The sequence below is a fragment of the Dipodomys merriami genome, unplaced genomic scaffold (genome assembly GCF_024711535.1).
Source record: "Dipodomys merriami isolate MVZ:Mamm:240054 unplaced genomic scaffold, mDipMer1.0.p SCAF_97, whole genome shotgun sequence".
Taxonomy (NCBI): Eukaryota; Metazoa; Chordata; class Mammalia; order Rodentia; family Heteromyidae; genus Dipodomys; species Dipodomys merriami.
The window spans coordinates 4,160,735-4,179,383 of NW_027206590.1; the positions used below are offsets into that span (position 1 = coordinate 4,160,735).

Consider the following 18,649-nt stretch of genomic DNA (forward strand, 5'->3'; position numbering starts at 1 on the left):
GTTTTCTTAGCTATATCTAACCTTTCGCCAGGATGAGTTTGTCCTGAACACAGAAACAAACGATACTCTATCTGTGATCTAATCTAAATTACAACTACCCTTAATCCCACAGCTATAGTCTATTCTTCTGGGTATGCTCTCTTTGGTTGCTTGTGAAGACTCAGCGAAGAGAAACAACTTTAGTGGCAAGAATGGTCTCAAGGTTCAAAGGCAAAGTCTATCAAGCCAAGAAGTATACATGAGTATCATCTCCAAACATTAGGAACCAAAGAGTCTCCCCTCAAGTCACTCCTCTTAGCCTCTTCCTCATGTTAGTTGGTTGTTTGCGGGGAGAGAGAAAACTTGCTGGAAGTTGCTTCCTGTCCTGTTGACAGTACCTCTCTTGATTATTTCTAGACATTTCGTCTTTGGAATCATCACAGAAGAAAAAGAAAAAGTCCAGCCCGCCACCTGCCGATACAGCTATGGACCTGTTGAAAGCTATCACTTCCCCCCTGGCCACAGGCTCCAAGCCCCCCAAAAAGGCAGGAGAGAAGTCCTCTAGCTCCTCCAGCCATTCAGAGAGTAAAAAGGAACACCACAGGAAGAAGGGCAGTGGCAGCAGTGGGGAGCTCTCCCTGGAGGACAGCAGCACCCACAAATCCAAAAAAATGAAGCCACTCTTTGTGAACACAGAAACACTGACCCTTCGTGAGCCGGACGGCTTAAAGATGAAACTCATTCTGTCGCCAAAGGAGAAGGGAAGCAGCTCAGTTGAGGAGGAATCTTTTCAGTACCCTTCCCAACAAGCAGCTGTGAAGAAATCCTCTAAGAAATCAGCTCGGGATGAGCAAGGTGCTTTACTCCTAGGACACGAGCTACAGAACTTCCTGAAAACAGCCCGGAAAAAGCACAAGTCATCCTCAGACTCACATGCATCTCCTGGCCCTGAAGGCTGTATGTCCGATGCCTCACAGTTTCCAGAACCCCAAAGTGCTAACCTTGACCTGTCAGGGCTCGAGCCCGTTCTAGTAGAATCAGACTCGTCCTCTGGTGGGGAGCTAGAGGCCGGTGAATTAGTAATAGATGATTCTTACCGGGAAATCAAGAAGAAAAAGAAGTCAAAGAAGAGCAAAAAGAAGAAGGACAAGGAGAAGCATAAAGAGAGGCGACACTCCAAGTCCAAGAGAAGTTCAGGACTGTCTATGGCGGCAGCAGGAGAGGCCCCCATGACCGCTGGTCCTCCCCCCAGCCTCCCATACACTGGAGCCTCCACCCCCACCCCTGCACCTCCTGCCCTCCATATGGATGGACATGGTGAGAAAAAAAAGAAAAAAGAAGAGAGGGACAGAGAGAGAGAGCGGGGAGAAAAGGTAAGATGTGTTCTGCAGCGGGGTTAGTGATGCTCAGGTTCTCCCTGAACAGGAAATGAACTTGTTCAGCCACTGAGGAGCCGCCGGTGTTTAGCAAGGGTCAAGAGGATCTTTGGAATGAATCGAAGCGTGAAACGTTGCCAATAGCCAAGTCTGTCTGTACAAAAAATAAGAGCAGTCTTAATTATGTACAGCTTTCTTCATAGTGTTGTTCTCCCATTGTGCCGGTCATGGTATTGAGAATGCCAAGGTTTATTCCAGGTGGCTCTTAGAAGGAGCCACACTGACTGTCAGGACAACTGAGAGATGTGAAGAGATGTGCTTTGAGTTCATTTAGGGAGAGGAATTTTCAAAACTAGCATAATGATGACCAACCCTGTGGACACACAGAGCGGGTTTGTGAGGCAAGACCTGGACACGCTTCCCCGCCCTCTCTCCCTCTCTCTTCCCCCCCCCTCACCCTCCTCTCTCCTCCCTCTCTCTCTTCCTTCTCTTCTCTCTCTCCTCTCTCTTCTCTCCTCTCTCTCTCCCACCATTCAAGTGCTTAGGCTCTATGCTCTGGTAGGAGCCAGGCCGGGCAGAGATGAACAAGACATGATTCTTGATCTTGGGCTGCTCACTGTCCATGCAGGCAGTACGAATGAGAAATCAGTTGCCTACGTTTGATTTCTTTGCTCTCAACTCCAGAAAGTTTCCTACTATTGTGTTTTAAGGCTGTGTCTTTATGTGTCTCCTTAAAAAAACAAAGACATTTTGCCAGATGTGGTAGCATGCATTTTAATCTCAGCCATTAGAAAGTGCAGGCAGGACGATCAAGATTTCAAGGCCAGGGGCTAGGAATGTGGCTCAGTGGTAGAGTGCTTGCCTCTCATGCATGAGGCCCTGGGTTCGATTCCTCAGCACCACATAAATGGAAAATGTTGGAAGTGGTGCGGAGGCTCAAGTGGTAGTTGAAGAGCTGAGGGACAGCACCCAGGCCCAGAGTTCAAGCCCCACAACCAACAAAAGAAAAAGATTTCAAGGCCAGCCTGGGCTATGAGGCCCTTATGGTCAAAGGCATGTGTTTTCATAGACATTTATAAATTCAGTAATATATTGCAAGAAAGTCTTAATCTGAATATATCCCATAGAAAGTGTACAGGGTCTGACACCTGACCTCGCATCCTGGAGGGTAGAAACAAGTGAACCTGAGTGCATTGAGAAATAGTGATCTCCTCAAGGTTGTAGACTTTTCATTTGCAATTCCCTATGTGGCTAGCAGCTACTGAGACGTTTAGTTTATAGCCAGAACCTTGATGTTAGATTGTGACTATCCAAAAAAATCAGAACTAGCCTGAATCTAGTCATTCCTCCAACAACTATTTATACACCATGGGGGGGGGGGGGGGGAGCAGGGTGTTTTGTTTGTTTGTGAGACAGTGTCTTGGTTATGTAGCCCAGGTGTTCTTAAACACTGGATCCTACTGCTTTAGCCTCCTAAGCGCTGGAATTCATTACAACTACGCACTACTACTTTCAATTTACCATGTTGTTGAAACCTAACCTGGGCACAAAACCTTCCTGGAGCTATAAAAAAAGTATTCTTTGCTGTGTTTTGTTTCAGTCTAAGAACTGTCTAAAAGTTAGGGACAGAGCCCATCCATAGGTAAAAAAATGTGTATTAACTGTGGTATCCATCAGCCGTCAGTGAGCAGAGGCTGGAGAGCCACTTAGTAGAAATACTAAAAGCTGTGGGTCCTTCAGTCTTAGATTTTATGACCTGAACTATAATAAAACTAATAAAGATGAGAATAACTGATTTGGAAGAAGATAATTTAGAAATTAAGGACTAAACAGTACACTCAGCATAGTTAAGCAATTAAGGTGTTGGGCTGAGGAGCCAGATAGCTTGGTCTAAGTCCTGACTTTGCTGTGCTCCTTCGGAGCTGTGAGGTGTTGGACAAGAACTACCGAGGAGTAGCTGGGCGCTGGTGGCTCACGCCTGTAATCCTAGCTACTCAGGAGGCTGAGATCTGAGGATCATGGTTCAAAGCCAGCCTGGGCAGGAAAGACTGTGAGACTCTTGTCTCCAATAAACCACCAGAAAACTGGAAGTGGCACTGTAGCTCAAGCGGTAGAGTGTCCGCCTTGAGCTAAAGAGCTGAGGGACAGCGCCCAAACCCAGAGTTCAAGCCCCATGACCACAAAAAAAAAAAAAAAAACTACCGAGGAGTAAATGAGGTGATATATGTACATGTGTTTGGGGCCTTATGTGCCCAGGTCCTGTGGGTTACACCAACTCACGGGGGCACTGCTGGGTATTTTAACGTTCCAAGAGTAGCAATAGGTTGACATCAGAACAGTTGCCAGTTTCATGCCATATCTTTACAGAGCTGAGGTTGTTGCAAAAATAATTTTGGGGACTTTATCTTTGAACCATATAAAGCCCACAACTTAGTAGAACCATTAGAACTTGGATTCAGAATTGTGTGTCCGTGTGCAATAAATGAAATGTAAGAATAGATCAGAAATGAGCCCATGGGGGCTGCCTTGCGTGCGTGAGGCCCTGGGTTCGATCCTCAGAACCATATAAGCAGAAAAAGCAGAAGTGGCTCTGTGACTCAAGTGGTATAGCGCTAGCCTTAAGCTGAAGAGCTTAAGGACAGTGCCCGGGCCCAGAGTTCAGGCCCCAAAACCAACAAAACAAAACAACAACAAAAGAAATGAGCCCATGAGCAGAATGTTGTAGAAGACTACAGGGGCCATCGTGGGGGAGGGACTCTCCAGCCATCCCTCTGTGAAGCCATCCTCTCTCTTCTGATCCTGGAACCTAAGCAGTACCAGGCCTGGTTATGTGACCAACTGGGAGAAGAAAGAGGGGGCACTTACGTTGAAGGAGAAACAGAAGGACAGAGAAAGACCACTTCATATAGCTTAGCGTCATGCTAGCGGGGCTGTGGCCCTCAAGTATGAGGAAAGGGGCCCCTTGTACTAGGAGGTGAGCAGTTTATGTGTGAAAATGAGGGTGGACTTGGGGGGATTTGGACTAACACAAAGACGAGAAATTGTACTGCCTGATGAAGGGTAGTCTTTGCTTTTTGTTTGTATTGCTTATGTGGTTATTGATGGTGGTGTTGGTGTTGGTGTTGGTGTGTGTGTGTGTGTGTGTGTGTGTGTGTGTGTGTGTGTGTGTGTGTGTGTGTGTGTGTGTGTGTGTGTGTGTGTGTGTGTGTGTGTGTGTGTGTGTGTGTGTGTCCTGCTTTCTAAGGAAAAGTATGATCATACCTTGGTGGTTTCCAATGGAAACCAATAGTCATCCCATCAGAGTGGATGTTTTTCATTATATTTTGGGAGGAGGATACAGCCACATATCAAACATACCTTTTGGTCTTACTAAATTAATAAAAGCCCATTCATTGTCACTCAAAAGGGTCCTGTAGTGTCGCCACTTTCAACATAGGCCTTAAGGTTTCTGTAAATTCCCAGAATGTGCACATGTCCTCCAAGCAACCTAAGGCTGGTTCTGGCAGTGAGTGCCTGGCACGCTCTGCATTGTTTGTTGATCTACTAATAAGATATAATTAGATTTGTGATCGTATTATATAAGGATCTCTCTCTCTCTCTCTCTCTCTCTCTCTCTCTCTCTCTCTCTCTCTTTCTCTCTCACAAAAATAAAAGTTCTAAGGCAGGAGCTCAAGAGTTCAAAATCAGTTTAGCCTGTGAGACGCTATCTCAAAAGAGGAAGGAAGAATAATGGGGAAGTGGAGGAAAGGAAAGGGGGAAAAAAAAGTACTATCCTGGAATCTGAGGTTGGTTTTAGTAAAAAATGTAAAGATTGTTCGTTCTATATATTTTTTTTAATTTAAGAAGCAGACTATAATAAATGGTGCAAAGCCTGTCTGAAGAATTCAGCAAACCGCTGCTTACTCTATCCCCTTAAGATTGCCTGCTTCCTCCTGTTTGCTCCTTTGTACGATGGGATTAGGTTCCATTACCGGTACAAGTAATACCTTAGCACAGGGTGTGGCTTACACGCTGGCTAATGTTACAATCACTGTTGCTTAAATCTTATAGTCCTGCAAAAACAGAAAATATACTTGAAAACCAGTCTGTTTACATATTAGACTGGCTTGACAAGGAGATTTTTTTATGCATCTAATATCCTGCCTCAGTGTAATACCTGCCTCTAGGGAAACAAACTCTGCCAAATCTCATATAGTGGAAAACAAGAAGAAGAGGAAGAGAAGGAAGAGGAGGAGGAGGAAGAAGAAGAAGGAAAAGAAGAAGAAGAAGAAGAAGAAGAAGAAGAAGAAGAAGAAGAAGAAGAAGAAGAAGAAGAAGAAGAAAGAGGAAGAAGGAGGAGGAGGAGGAGGAGGAGGAGGAGGAGGAAGAGGAGGAAGAAGAAGAAGAAGAAGAAGAAGAAGAAGAAGAAGAAGAAGAAGAAAGAGGAAGAAGAAGAAGAAGAAGATGACAGTCTTTAAGAAGCAAAAGCAAACAGAAGTGGCACTGTGGTTCAAGTGGTAGAACACTAGCCTTGAGCAAAAGAAGCTTAGGGACAGAGCCCAAGCCCAGCGTTCAAGCCTCTGGACTGGCAAAATAAAAAATAAAAAGGGGTGGGGGGAGGGCAAAAGCAGATGTAACATGAGTTTCCTTCAACTCATTAGAGTGCTTCCTGGTCAGTAAGGAAGCAATCAATATCATGGCTGGTCCAGGACTCTGTTCCTTTTTATTCTTTCCTGGCTGATGCCCTACAACTTGAGCCATGCCTCCAGTCTAGCTTCTTTGGTGGTTAATTGGAGATTGTCTCTTTGACCTGCTTATCTCTTTTAGGGGTTCGTCTGATATGGTCAGGGCCAGTAAGGATAGTCTCCCTTTAGATTGATTCAGATTCAACCCACTAGGTATCTTAATGATGGCTGTAAATCCCCTTTGCTATATAACAGAATATAATCCTGGGACTGGTGACCTTTGTTTTCACCAGTCTTGCCCATGTGTAAGGGGAGGACGTGTCCACCAGGGAGCAGTCATGGGAGCCACTATGCATTTACACACAGACTTAGAATAGGAGAGGAGCCCAGAGGCTTAACTCCTCTCAACATCTAAAATACTACTCACCAAAACAAATTCCAGGAAATGGAAACATACGGGGTTTTTGTTGTTATTGTTGGTGTTCTTTATGGTTTTTTTCTTTTTTTTTTCTTTTCTGGGAGGGGGGGCAAAAGAGGGACACAGTAATGAAAGGAAGAAGGGTGAACAAATGCAGTCATAGTATCCAATATACACTATGTAAAAAATGAACTGTGCAACTTATGGGTAGGGACCAGAGGGGGAAAATAGGGAAAAGCGAAAGAAGGGGTGATATTGTTCTGTAACTCATTTGTACAATTCCTTAATAACAATTTCTTTTTTGGGGGGGGGGTCATGGGGCTTGAACTCTGGGCCTGGGTGCTGTCCCTCAGCTCTTCAGCTCAAGGCAAGCACTCTACTACTTGAGCTACAGCACCACTTTCAGTTTTCTGGTGGTTTATTGAAGATACGAGTCTCACAGACTTTCCTGCCTGGGATGGCTTTGAACCACAATCCTCACATCTCAGCCTCCTGAGTAGCTAGGATTACAGGCGTGAGCTACCGGCACCACTAACTGGGTAACCCTTACCTCTGAATTAAATGGTCTCGTCCAAAGATTTTTATGTTCCTTCTCTCCTGTGCTAGGGATTGAACCCAGGGCCATTCATATGCTAGGCAAATGCTCTACCACTGAGCTACATCCTCAGCCCTCCAAGTTTTACTTAGAGGGAAGTGGAAGCTCATGAAGATGAAGCCACTTGCACAACTCTTAGCAATTTATAGTTGGATTCTAACTCAGCTCTGTTGGTCTCTACTTTGCCACATTTCCTTCATTAATTCTTGTTTCTTTTCCTTCCTGTCCAATCTGTTTGCTGTAGGCCGCATCCCTGTCCCCTGGCCCTCTGGCAGCAGCCTCCAGATGGCTCTCTTCCTTTTGCTCTTGCTCTTTTCCAGTGTGTTTTCAACAGTCCTGTTCAATGCTCTTCAATGGTGCTCTCTCTCTCTCTCTCTCTCTCTCTCTCTCTCTCTCTCTCTCTCTCTCTCTCTCTCTCTCTCTCCTCTCACACACACACACACACACCCTCAGCTTTGGACATCCTCTTATCCCACCTCTTACTATCTTTTGATGAGTGTACCACATGTTCTCTCTGCCCAGGACACTCATAATTATTTCATCTGTCTAATTCTGTCTAAATCTGTCAGGTCTAGATTAAATTAAAGCCACTTCTTCTGAAGTCACTTCTTCCTCTGACTCTCTGATTTGGTGAAGCATTCCTATTACATGTTCTCGTAGCACCCAGGACTTTCCCTGAAATAGCATGGTGTTTTATTACACAGACATCATTATCTGTTTTATCTGTTAGATTATATGCTTCACTCTTGGCTATAGTCCGGATGTCTGTAGTACATTAATAGATGAATGGCAGAGGACTGTTTTTTGCTTCTTTGCTCTTTTAATTGTGTTCGTTTGTTTGTTTTTAAGGCAGCATCTCATTATGTAGCCCAGGTTGTCTTCAAATTAACAATCCTAACTCAGCCTCCCAAAGAACTGGGATTACAAGCATCTACCACCATGCTCAGTTCAGTAACCTCTTAATAAGTTACTTTTTTCTGTTACTTTTGAAACTTTTCCTTCCTTTTGGGTTCCTTCCTCTTTCCTCCTTCCTCTTTCCTCCTTCCTCCTCCTTCCTCCTCGTCTGTTGTAGGGTTTGAACTCAGGGCCTGAGTGCTGTCCCTGAGCTCTTCAGCTCAGGGTAAGCACTCTGAGAGTTCCACTTGGAACTGGTGGTTAATTGGAGATAAGAGATAAGAGTCTCACTCACTTTCCTGCCCTGGCTGGCTTTGAACCGCAGTCCTCAGAAATCAGACTCCTGAGTAGCTAGGATTACAGGTGTGAGCCACCGGCACCTGGCTTACTTTTCCTTCTTTGTCATTGAAATGCTTCCAATGTCACTAATCAGAAAAGCTGTCACTTCTCATATGTTTCATTCAGGATCAAATATGTGGTGTATGGTGTAGCCAAGACAATGTCAAGAGGCTTTGAACTTTAAATTTTGTGGGGCTTTCATAATTTACTCAGTTGCTCTACTACCACTCAGAACTTATTCAGTAAATTCATCTTCTATGTCATTGAATAAAGCCCCTTAGTAAGAGGTATGAGGAAGGCTTCTTTATTACTGCATGCAAAATTACATCCAATATGTTGGTTAAATATTGTGATTATTATTACTAGCCTTTTGGTAGTACCCAGGACCTTGCGCTTCCTGAGCAGGCACTCCAGCCAGTCCTTTTTGCTCTGGTTATATTTCATAAAAGGTCTTGAGTTTATGGGCTGATTGACTATAATCCTCCTATTTAGACTTCCCACATATCTGGCATGACAAGCACATGGCACCACACCTGTTGGTTGAGGTGGAATCTCAGGAACACTTTCCCTGGGCTGACCTCAAACAGTGATCTCCGAATTTCTGTTTTCCAGATAGCTAGAATTGCAAATGTGAACCACTGTCCCCAACTCTGATTAATTGTTTTAAACTTAGTCTTACTTTGTTATAGTTAAAGTGGCCTAGGGATAGAGAGGTTAAACATATACAGTATTATATTTTAAAAAACTGTTAAAATCCTTCTTTGCAAATTTCCTTGTTTTGGTGTATGTCTGTCTGTGTGTCTGTGTGTCTGTGTGTGTATACTAGGACTTGAAGTCACATGGCCTAAGCACTTCGCTTTTTCACTCAAGGCTGGTGCTTTACCACTTGAGACACACCTCAACTTCTAGATTTTGGCTGGTTAATTGGAGATTACAGTCTCAGGAACTTTCCTGCCCAGGCTGGAAACCTCAATCCCCAAGTCTCAGCCTCCTGAAGAACAAGGATTATAGGCGTGAGCCACCTTGCACCCAACTTGCAAGTTTTATAATATAGCCAAATGAGTTATGAAATCTTTCATGCACATATTCTTGCTATGTTTCTCACTAGTCAATATTGACTGGTTAATTAAGTAATAGTTAACTAGATTAATCCTACAGCTCAGGAGTAAAGATTTTTGTTAAAAAGTTTTTTGCAAGGCACATAGACAAGTCATTTTTCAAAAACTAAGATTTTGAAACTAATTTTTTTTTTTTTTTTTTGTCGGTCGTGGGGCTTGAACTCTGGGCCTCTGCACTGTCCTCAGCACTTCAGCTCAAGGCTAAGAACTCTACCACTTGAGCCACAGCACCACTTCTGGTTTTCTAGTGGTCTGTTAAGAAATAAGAGTTTTATAATCTTTTCTGCCTGGGCTGTCTTTGAACCGCAGTCCTCAGATCTCAACCTCCTGAGTAGCTAGGATTACAGGTGTGAGCCACCAAAGCCCAGCCTTTGAAACTAATTCTTTTTTTTTTTTTTTTGGTCCGGTCGTGGGGCCTGAACTCTGGGCCTGGGCGCTGTCCCTCAGCTCTTCAGCTCAAGGCTAGTGCTCTACCACTTGAGCCACAGTGCCACTTCCAGCTTTTTTCTTTTTGCTTATGTGGTGCTGAGGAATCGAACCCAGGGCCTCAAGCATGCAAGGCAAGCGCTCTACCACTGAGCCACCTTCCCAGCCCCTGAAACTAATTCTTTTACACATTTTACTCTTTCATTAAACTTTATGTCCCCCAAACTAATGAGGAAACTGAGTCTGCCCTTAACCAATTAAAACTAAAATTTTAGCCAGGTGCTAGTGGCTCACACCTATAATCCTAGCTGTTCAAGAGGCTAAGATCTCAGGATCACAATTCGATGCTAGCCCAGACAGGAAAGTCCAAGAAACTCTTATCTGCAAGTAACCACAAAAAGCCAGAAGTGGAGCTATGGTAGAGCTACTAGCCTTAAGCAAAGGAAGCTTGGGAACAGCACCAGGCCCAGACTTCAAGTCCCAGGTCCAGTTAAAAAAGGAAGGAAAGAAGGAAGGAAGGAAGGAGAGAAGGAAGGGAGGGAAGGAGGGAGGGAAAGGAAGAAAAAAATCTTAAAAAACTAAGTTTTGGGGCTGGGAAGGTGGCTCAGTGGTAGAGCGCTTGCCTTGCATGCCTGAGGCCCTGGGTTCGATTCCTCAGCACCACATAAAGAAAAAAGCTGGAAGTGGCACTGTGGCTCAAGTGCAAGAGCGTTAGCCTTGAGCTGAAGAGCTGAGGGACAGCGCTCAGGCCCAGAGTTCAGGCCCCATGACCGGACCCAAAAAAAAAAACAAAACTAAGTTTTTAGCAGGCATGACACCATTTTCCAAGTGAGTACCATGTCATCCAGTGTAGATACTTGGAAGGTGCTCTAGGGATGTTTCCATGCCTCCCTGGAGTTCAGAGTTCCTTCTGGAGTTGACGTCAGAGCTACTGACCTGCTCGCTTTCATGCTGTCTTAGGTTTGTGGGGATACTTACCACAGAGAACAGTGTGTAAGAAGTAAGGCAGCAAGTAAAGCAACTCTCGTTCAAAACAAGATGTGCTTCTGATGTTAGGCACCGGGATTGTGATCTCTGTTAGGTTTTGCTCATAAAACTTGACTCAAGGGTCTGGGGAAGGTGGCTCAGTGGTAGAGTGCTGGCCTTGCATGCATGAGGCCTGGGTTCAATTCCTCAGCACCACATAGGCAGAAAAAGCCAGAAGTGGCGCAAGTGGAATAGTGCTAGCCTTGAGCTGAAGAGCTGAGGGACAGCACTCAGGCCCAGAGTTGAGGCCCACGATCGACCCAGAAAAAAAAATAAAAATAAAAAAAAACGTTAAGGCAAACAGTTCCCAGTAGCTTTTTAAAGCATGACTCATTTGTGTCATTATAGTAACTGCAGGATGAGAAGGGCTGTCTTAGGAGGAGGTAGGGAATAAATCATGGTATTCGATTATTGCAAATGAGGAAAGCATGGTTTCTAATTTTCTTTCTTTAGGAAAACCATATAGAAAACATCTTAGTTTATGAGATTAACGTTAGAAAGTGATCATCTTTTTTTGTTTGTGTGTGCCAGTACTTCAAGCCTTATGTTTTTAGCTTTTCCCCAAGACTGGTGCTTTACCACTTGAGTCAGAGTTCCACTTCCAGCTTTAATTGGAGATAAGAATTTGCTGGGTGCTGGTGGCTCGTGCCTGTAATCCTACTTACTGAGAAGGCTGAGATGTGAGGATTGCAGTTCAAAGCCAGTCTGGGCAGGAAAGTCTGTAAGACTCTTCATTAAGCTACCAAAAAGCCAGAAGTAGCAAAAGAAGCTTAAGGACCCTGCCCAGGCTCTGAGTTCAAGCCCCAGGACTGACACACACACACAAAAACCACATGTTGGTAACATTAATCAAGATATATTGTACTTGTAAATTGATTTGTTGAATCGAAACCCCTTTGTATAGCTACTGAAAGATAATGTTTAAATAAAATGGAAACAAATTACAGTTGCTTTTTGTATTGACAGACCTGCTTTCATAGAAAGCAGTGTTCAGTTCTTTATTTACTTCTCACCCTGAGCCACCAGAATGTGAAGTGATAAATAGCAAGGGACAGAAAAGCAGAGTCCTGTAAGATTTGAAATCAGAACCAGAGAAACAAAAAAAGAGTACGGAATTGGCTGTTGAATTTCTGGCCCAAATAGAGAAGGAAAATTTGTGGGTCCTGGTTTTCAAGGATGAGCAAACTAGATAATCCACATAGTGTGGGGGTAAAGATGTTCTAAAAGAAGAACATAGCAAGGGATGGGATGTAGGAAGAGTGGCTGGGTTTGCAGGGGAACTGAGCATTGGTTTTTGTTCATCTCTGACTGGTAAGTAGCATGGAAAGCTGACTAGTATAGGGAACTCTCCTTTAAATGCAAGACCATGGCTGCAGTTTGTGTTCTGTTACCATGGAGTCGGGAGGTCCTGCGCTTGGGTTCTCGTCCTCTGATGTCCTATTCTGTTTTCTATGTGGCCCTAGCCAAAAAAGAAGAACATGTCTGCCTACCAGGTGTTCTGTAAAGAGTATCGCGTGACCATTGTGGCTGACCATCCTGGCATAGGTAAGACCCTTTCTGCTCCTTAGGGGTTTGGGTTTGGTTTTTGTTGTTGTTGTTGTCATTGTTGTTTAGGATTTTTGTTTTTAACTCCCCTCTGTATTTCTGAAACAACGTAATTGGGTTAATTCAGCCAGCTGGCAACTTCTTCCCATAGTCGTAGAGCACAAATATCATTTCTTTCCTCAGGCTACAAATCCTTTTAGATTTTCCCTTAGTTTACCCCACCAGTAAAAGAGTTGAGCTTTCTATACACATCTCTTAAACTGATAAAAGGGAGAAAACTATAAAATTAAATGCTTATAAACCATTCTTAGGAGTCAGGCATGTTGGCACACACTTGTAATCCTTGTACTCAGAAGACAAAGGCAGGAAGATCAGGAGTTTGAAGCCAGCCTAGGCTACATATTGAGATCACTGTCTCCAAGTAAGGAGGGGAAGCACACAGATTAAACACACATGAATATGTGGTTTATTTCCAACATTTTATAGTTGACCTTTATTTTTTAAACTGCCTTGGATGGCACTTATGTGTATGTTTAATTTGTAACAAAGCCTTACAGACAAGTGCAAACAGTAAATCTTCTTTTGCAACCCCCAGAATTCATTGCTAAGTATCAGCTTTTGGTATGTGTAAGAAAGAATATGATTCCTACAATAGTTGGCAATGATGGGGGTTTGTTAACTCATGCAGATTGCCTCTAAAAATAAAGTTAATGTAAAAACTAAACACACACACACACCTACCCTTGAGTAAAGGCATAACAAAATGTTATATTGTTAAAGTATTTATCAAGTTGGTGAAATGAGAAGAAACTGTTTCACACACCTTGCACAGGACGTTTAGCCCATTTAGCCATACACATCTCACTGAACTAAAGCATAAGACAGCCGCCCCTCCACTGTGCTGTGAGGTTCCCGGAATGTACCTGACAGAGCATAGAATCGTCACACAGATGGAAGAATATGTACCCATTGGACAGTTGCTTCTGGGCTGACATAAGGAAGTCATTCTTTAGTTGGGATCGCTCAGAAATGGGACGGGGGAGGCAGCTAACTTCTTTTATCAAATTCTATGTCACATGTGGTCTTCGACCTAACTTGTACTATGAGGACAAACATAAAGAAACAAGGAGGAGGCTGTGGAGCTCCCTGGAGAGTAGGGTGTGTGTGTGTGTGTGTGTGTGTGTGTGTGTGTGTGTGTGTGTGTGTGTGTGTGTGTGTGTGTGTGTGTGTGTGTGTGTGTGTGTGTGTGTGTGTGTGTGTGTGTGTGTGTGTGTGTGTGTGTGTGTGTGTGTGTGTGTGTGTGTGTGTGTGTGTGTGTGTGTGTGTGTGTGTGTGTGTGTGTGTATCTGAGCCTTACCTGTGCTCACCAGACCACCCTCTTCCCCGTTTGCTCCCATCTGTTTTCTTAAATATAATCCTATTTTATTATTATTTCTTTTTTTGTCAGATTTTGGGGAACTTAGTAAAAAGCTGGCTGAGGTGTGGAAGCAGTTGCCAGAAAAGGACAAGCTGGTAAGTATCATTCAGACATGTTTCCCGTTGCTCTTTGCCTTCCAAACCGTGTCAGTCCTCTGTAGATAGTCAGCCAGACAGCAGTAGACTAGTGCAAAGAAAGTACAAAGCAGTGGGAGATGCTTTCCCAGAGGGCAGTAATACTGTCAGGGTTGAATGGGTCATGGCAAAGCGCACCTATAAATATGGTATCTTTTCTAAAATTTTTTTTAATTGAGCCCCCCAAAAAAATACCAAACCTGGACAGAGATTTAAATGTTAAAAGAAAATCTAGTCAGAGCTCTACTACAAACAGTAGTCAGCTGTGATCTGAAAACTGAGCATCACGCTTCAGCCAATAATTTTGGTCCAGCTAGAGACAGAAGGATCGTAAGTTTGAGACTAATTCAGGCACCAAAAAAAAAGCTAGACTTTATCTCAAAGAACAAGCTGAGTGTAGTTAGGCACTTCTGTAACTCAGCTACACAGAGGATTGTGGTCTGAGGCTAGCCCAGGCAAAAAGCATAAAGATCTGAAAAACAAAGCAAAAAGGAATGGAGATACGGCTCAAGTGATAGAGTGCTTGCCTATAGCAAGCTCAGGGACCTGCACTGCAGCCCCAGTACCACCAAAAAGAATAAAAACATGGTAATATCCATAGCAGGCTGCAGGTGGCCATCCTTACTGGCATTAATCATGTACACTGCTATCAAGCAGCTAGTAAGACAAGAATAGTCACACCTGAATGTGCACAGCCCCCTTTCTACTGGAGGATAGGAAGTGGTTCAGGAAGGCAGATCACCTCTTGTTGCTGTTTATGTGTCATTCTTACCCCTGCTACTGGTGTTGCCAGCCAGCCAGCAGGTTTAAGAAAAGGCTGAAACCGCGTGGACATTCCATTGATCCAGATGTTTGCTCTGTAGTTTTATGTTTCAACCTTACTGTGATCTAACTTGGGATGGCAGTTTAACAGCCCCAGCACAGTAGGGCACACCTGTAATCCCAGCTTCTCAGCCTTGCAGTGATCTTAAAGGTCAGCCCCACTTATGGCAGTGGTGAGTCACACCTGTCATCCCACTTACAAAGGCAGGAGGATTATGAGTCTAGGCCAGCCCAGGAAAAGCAAGTAATAGCAGGCTTTGTTTCAAGAACAAAATCAAAACAAAAGGCCTGCACTGTATCTCAGATAGTAATCAGGAGACCCAGAAACACAAGTCAACAAAGCAGGTTTCAGCTATCCATAGCCAATTCGGTGACCTCAACCTAAAAGTTAGTGTTGACCTTCCCTCCCTCCTTCCACTGTTCCCTTTCTGCTTTTTATTCTTCTGTAATTTCTTTCTTTTTTGTTTTGTATTTCTTAATTTATTCCTAATTATTGTACACTGATCTGATTACAGATTTGGAAGCAAAAGGCCCAGTACCTGCAGCACAAACAGAACAAAGCCGAGGCTACAACTGTGAAGAGAAAAGCATCAGGCCCGGAAGGCTGCGTGAAAGTCAGAGGTAGCAGTCACTTCCTTGCTCTTGACTTTGTTTTTTTTTAAAGTTATTATAAAGGTGATGTACAGAGAGGTTACAGTAAGGCAGGTAATAAATACATTTCTTTTTGGACAGTGTCACCCCTTCCTTTGCTCTCTCCCAGTTTTTCCCTTCCATCTACACCCACAAATTTCATAGTTCATTTTCAATATAGCATCTAGTGAGGACTGCTGCTGCATTTGTTCACCCTTTGTCCTCCATGCTTTCTAAAAAATTGGAAGACAGCTCAAATTTGAAGCACACCTAGGTTTTGTTACTGAATACTACAGGCTGCAAAATAAAAAAAAGATTCTAATGTATAAAATTGATTCAGAGATCATCTAACATTTCTCATGAAAATTTAGAAGTAGCTGGGCACAGCAGCTCGTGCCTGTAATCCTGGCTGTTCAGGAGGCTGAGGTAGGGGATTACAATTTAATCCTGGCTGTTCAGGAGGCTGAGGTAGGGGATTCCAACTTGAGGCCCACTCAGGCATAAAAGTAAACAGGTGTCAACAATGGCTGGGTGTGGCACGTGTGCCCAGCTATCAGTAAGCACGTGGTTGAGCAAAGTGGCAGGTGTGTCTTGTTGTCCCCAGTGACATGGGGAAGCACAAGTAGGAATTCTGCATCCTGTGTATAAAATGAGACCCTCCCTCAAATAATGGAGAGCTGGGTGCAGGTGGCTCACTCCTATAACCCTAGCTACTCAAGAGACTGGGATCTGAAGCTCATGGATCAAACTCAGCACAGGCAGAAACATCCTTGACATTCTTTTTCTCCAATTAACCAGCAAAAAGCCAGAAGTAGAGCACTGGCTCAAGTGGTACAGTATAGCTTTGAGTCAGAAAGCTAAAGATCAGCACCCAGGCCCTGAGATCAAGCCCCTATACCACACAAAAAAAAACAAAAAGGATAAAATGATTGGAGTTATGACTCAAGTATAGAGCACCTGCCTAGCAAGTGCAAAGTCCTGAGTTCAGTCCTTAATACTGCAAATTATATAAAGAAAAAGTTAAGTATGATTTTGTATGCCATATGCATTATTGGTACCATGATACATTGTTTTGTTCCACAACCCTTTAAAAATGTAAAACTATTTTGGGTTCACAGGAAAAGAAGTCATGAGCTACATTTAGTCCACATGCTATAGTGGTATAGTTCATGAAAAGGGGAAACCAGGAATAATGTTTTGTGATGTTCAAGGCTGTCAGCAGACTTTCCCCCTCCCCTTCTTCTCAGCTTCCTCTGTGGGAGTCCTGTCACCTCCAAAGAAGTCCCCACCCACCACCATGCTGCTCCCAGCCTCACCCGCCAAAGCCCCCGAGACAGAGCCCATTGATGTCGCCGCTCACCTCCAGCTGCTGGGGGAGTCCCTGAGCCTGATTGGACACCGCCTGCAGGAGACAGAGGTGGGCCCCAAGCACTCAGCAACATCCCTGTGGTTCTCATAGGGCTGGGATGCGGTGACTCGTTTCACGTACACTTAGAGTGGAAAAGATGAATGCAAGTCCTCTGCCATTCTGACCTCAGGTCCTCCTCAAGGAGTGAAAATTGTTCACTGTAGTCCCTGCCAGGTTTTAGATAAGCAGCCTAGCTAGATTGTACAGGGGAGTCTCCTGGTTTGCAAGTAGATAACAAACAGAGAAGCTGAGCTGCTCACACTCCTCATTACTATGCACTTGAATTAGACACAACCAGCTGCCCAAGGGAGATCTGTGCCCTTTTAAGCTTCATTTTCAAAATCACTTAACCTTCAAAGCTGCCACATTCCATTTCTGTGACCTTATTCCATTTCGAACTTACTCCATAACTCACGGTCATAATAGTTTAACTCTCACGGTAGTTCTAAGATGTTTCAGCTAAGAAATCAGCCATTTTGGGCTAGGAAGTTGGCTCAGTGGTAGAGCTCTCGCCTTGCATGCTTGAGGTCCTGGGTTCGATTCCTCAGCACCACATAAGCAGAAAAAAAAAGCCGGAAGTGGCACTGTGGCTCAAGTGGTAGAGTGCTAGCTAGCCTTGAGCTGAAGAGCTGAGGGACAGCACCCAGGCCCAGAGTTCAGGCCCCACGACCAGACCCCCAAAAAAAAAAAAAAAAAAAAAAAAGAAATCAGCCATTTTTACACTAAGAAATCAGTACAGGGACTGAGCTTGTAGGCTCACGACAGTACTCCTAGCTACTGAGGAGACAGAGATCAAGAGGATGGCACTATGAGACCAGCCCCGCCAAAAAATTTGAGATCTGCAACTCAACCACCAATAAGAAGCCAAGTCTGATGGCACACACCTGTCATCGCAGTTGTGCAGGAAGAGTGAATAATACAACTGCAATCCAAGCCAGGCCAGACATTAAAAAAAAAAAAAAAAAACACAAAAAAGCTGGACTAGAGGTTATGGCTCAAATGATAGAGCAGTCAGCCTAGCAAGAAAACCAAGCAAACAGGAGGTCCTGAGTTCAAACCCTAATACTAGCAAAAAAAAAAAAAAAAGACAAAAGAATACTTAGTGAATGTTGCTGTGTCACAGAACACCAGTAGCTACTGGGAGGGCATAGAAAGGAATGGGGACTTGCAACACCATTTAAGGAGGTCAAGCAGACCATAAAAAGAACATGGAGTGTGATTCCTCTCCTTTCAGGGCATGGTGGCGGTGTCTGGCAGTTTGTCAGTGCTTCTGGACTCCATTATCTGTGCTCTTGGTCCCTTGGCATGTCTGACCACACAACTACCTGAACTGAATGGCTGTCCCAAACAGGTCCTGGTGAGTTTTCCTTGCTCTCCTTAGATGCTTAGAGCCAGGCCCCTAGAGAGTAGTCTAGACTCCCAGGGCTTAGAGGCATGTGACACTCCCTTCAAAATGTCTGCAGGCTAGCCAGGCACTGGTGGCTCATGTCTATAATCCTAGCTACTCAGGAGGCTGAGATCTGAGGATCACCATTCAAAGCCAAGGTAAGAAACTCCATGAGGCTCTTATCTCCAATTAACCACCAGAAACTGGAGATGGCGCTGTGGCTCAAGTGGGTCGAATGCTCGCCTTGAGCTGAAGAGTTGAGGGACAGCGCCCTGGCCACGACCAACCAGAAAAAGAAATGTCTGCAGGATGTGGTGCTCGATTATTAGTTGCATGCTGTGCCTTCAGTAAAACTAAAAACAGGTCATTTCCCACAGTGGTGCTTGGAGAGCATCGCACCCTTGAAGCAGTAACTCCTGTCTTCTTGCATGTACTTGTCTCCATACAAAGACCTGGCAGGGGCTCTGCCTT

General features: G+C 44.2%; 1 protein-coding gene and 1 non-coding gene across 6 annotated transcripts in view; both read left to right on the forward strand.

The window, feature by feature from the left end:
* Positions 1 to 18,649, forward strand: part of Hmgxb4 (HMG-box containing 4) — a 28,711-nt gene that overhangs the window by 7,588 nt on the left and 2,474 nt on the right. For 4 of the 5 annotated variants that reach the window (XR_011370281.1, XM_070014479.1, XM_070014482.1 and 1 more), the window contains 6 exons: positions 397 to 1,352; positions 12,299 to 12,380; positions 13,828 to 13,892; positions 15,269 to 15,374; positions 16,631 to 16,800; positions 18,026 to 18,148. Coding sequence is in view for 4 of the 5 variants with exons in the window: in XM_070014479.1 (XP_069870580.1) it covers positions 397 to 1,352; positions 12,299 to 12,380; positions 13,828 to 13,892; positions 15,269 to 15,374; positions 16,631 to 16,800; positions 18,026 to 18,148 (1,502 nt within the window). In the remaining variant the exon portion in view is untranslated. The remainder of the gene's footprint in view (positions 1 to 396; positions 1,353 to 12,298; positions 12,381 to 13,827; positions 13,893 to 15,268; positions 15,375 to 16,630; positions 16,801 to 18,025; positions 18,149 to 18,649) is intronic. The other variant, XM_070014480.1, reaches the window with a different exon arrangement.
* LOC138821992 (small nucleolar RNA SNORA40) lies at positions 12,897 to 13,022 on the forward strand. Its single transcript, XR_011370285.1, has one exon. It is a non-coding gene; the product is annotated as a small nucleolar RNA SNORA40 (small nucleolar RNA).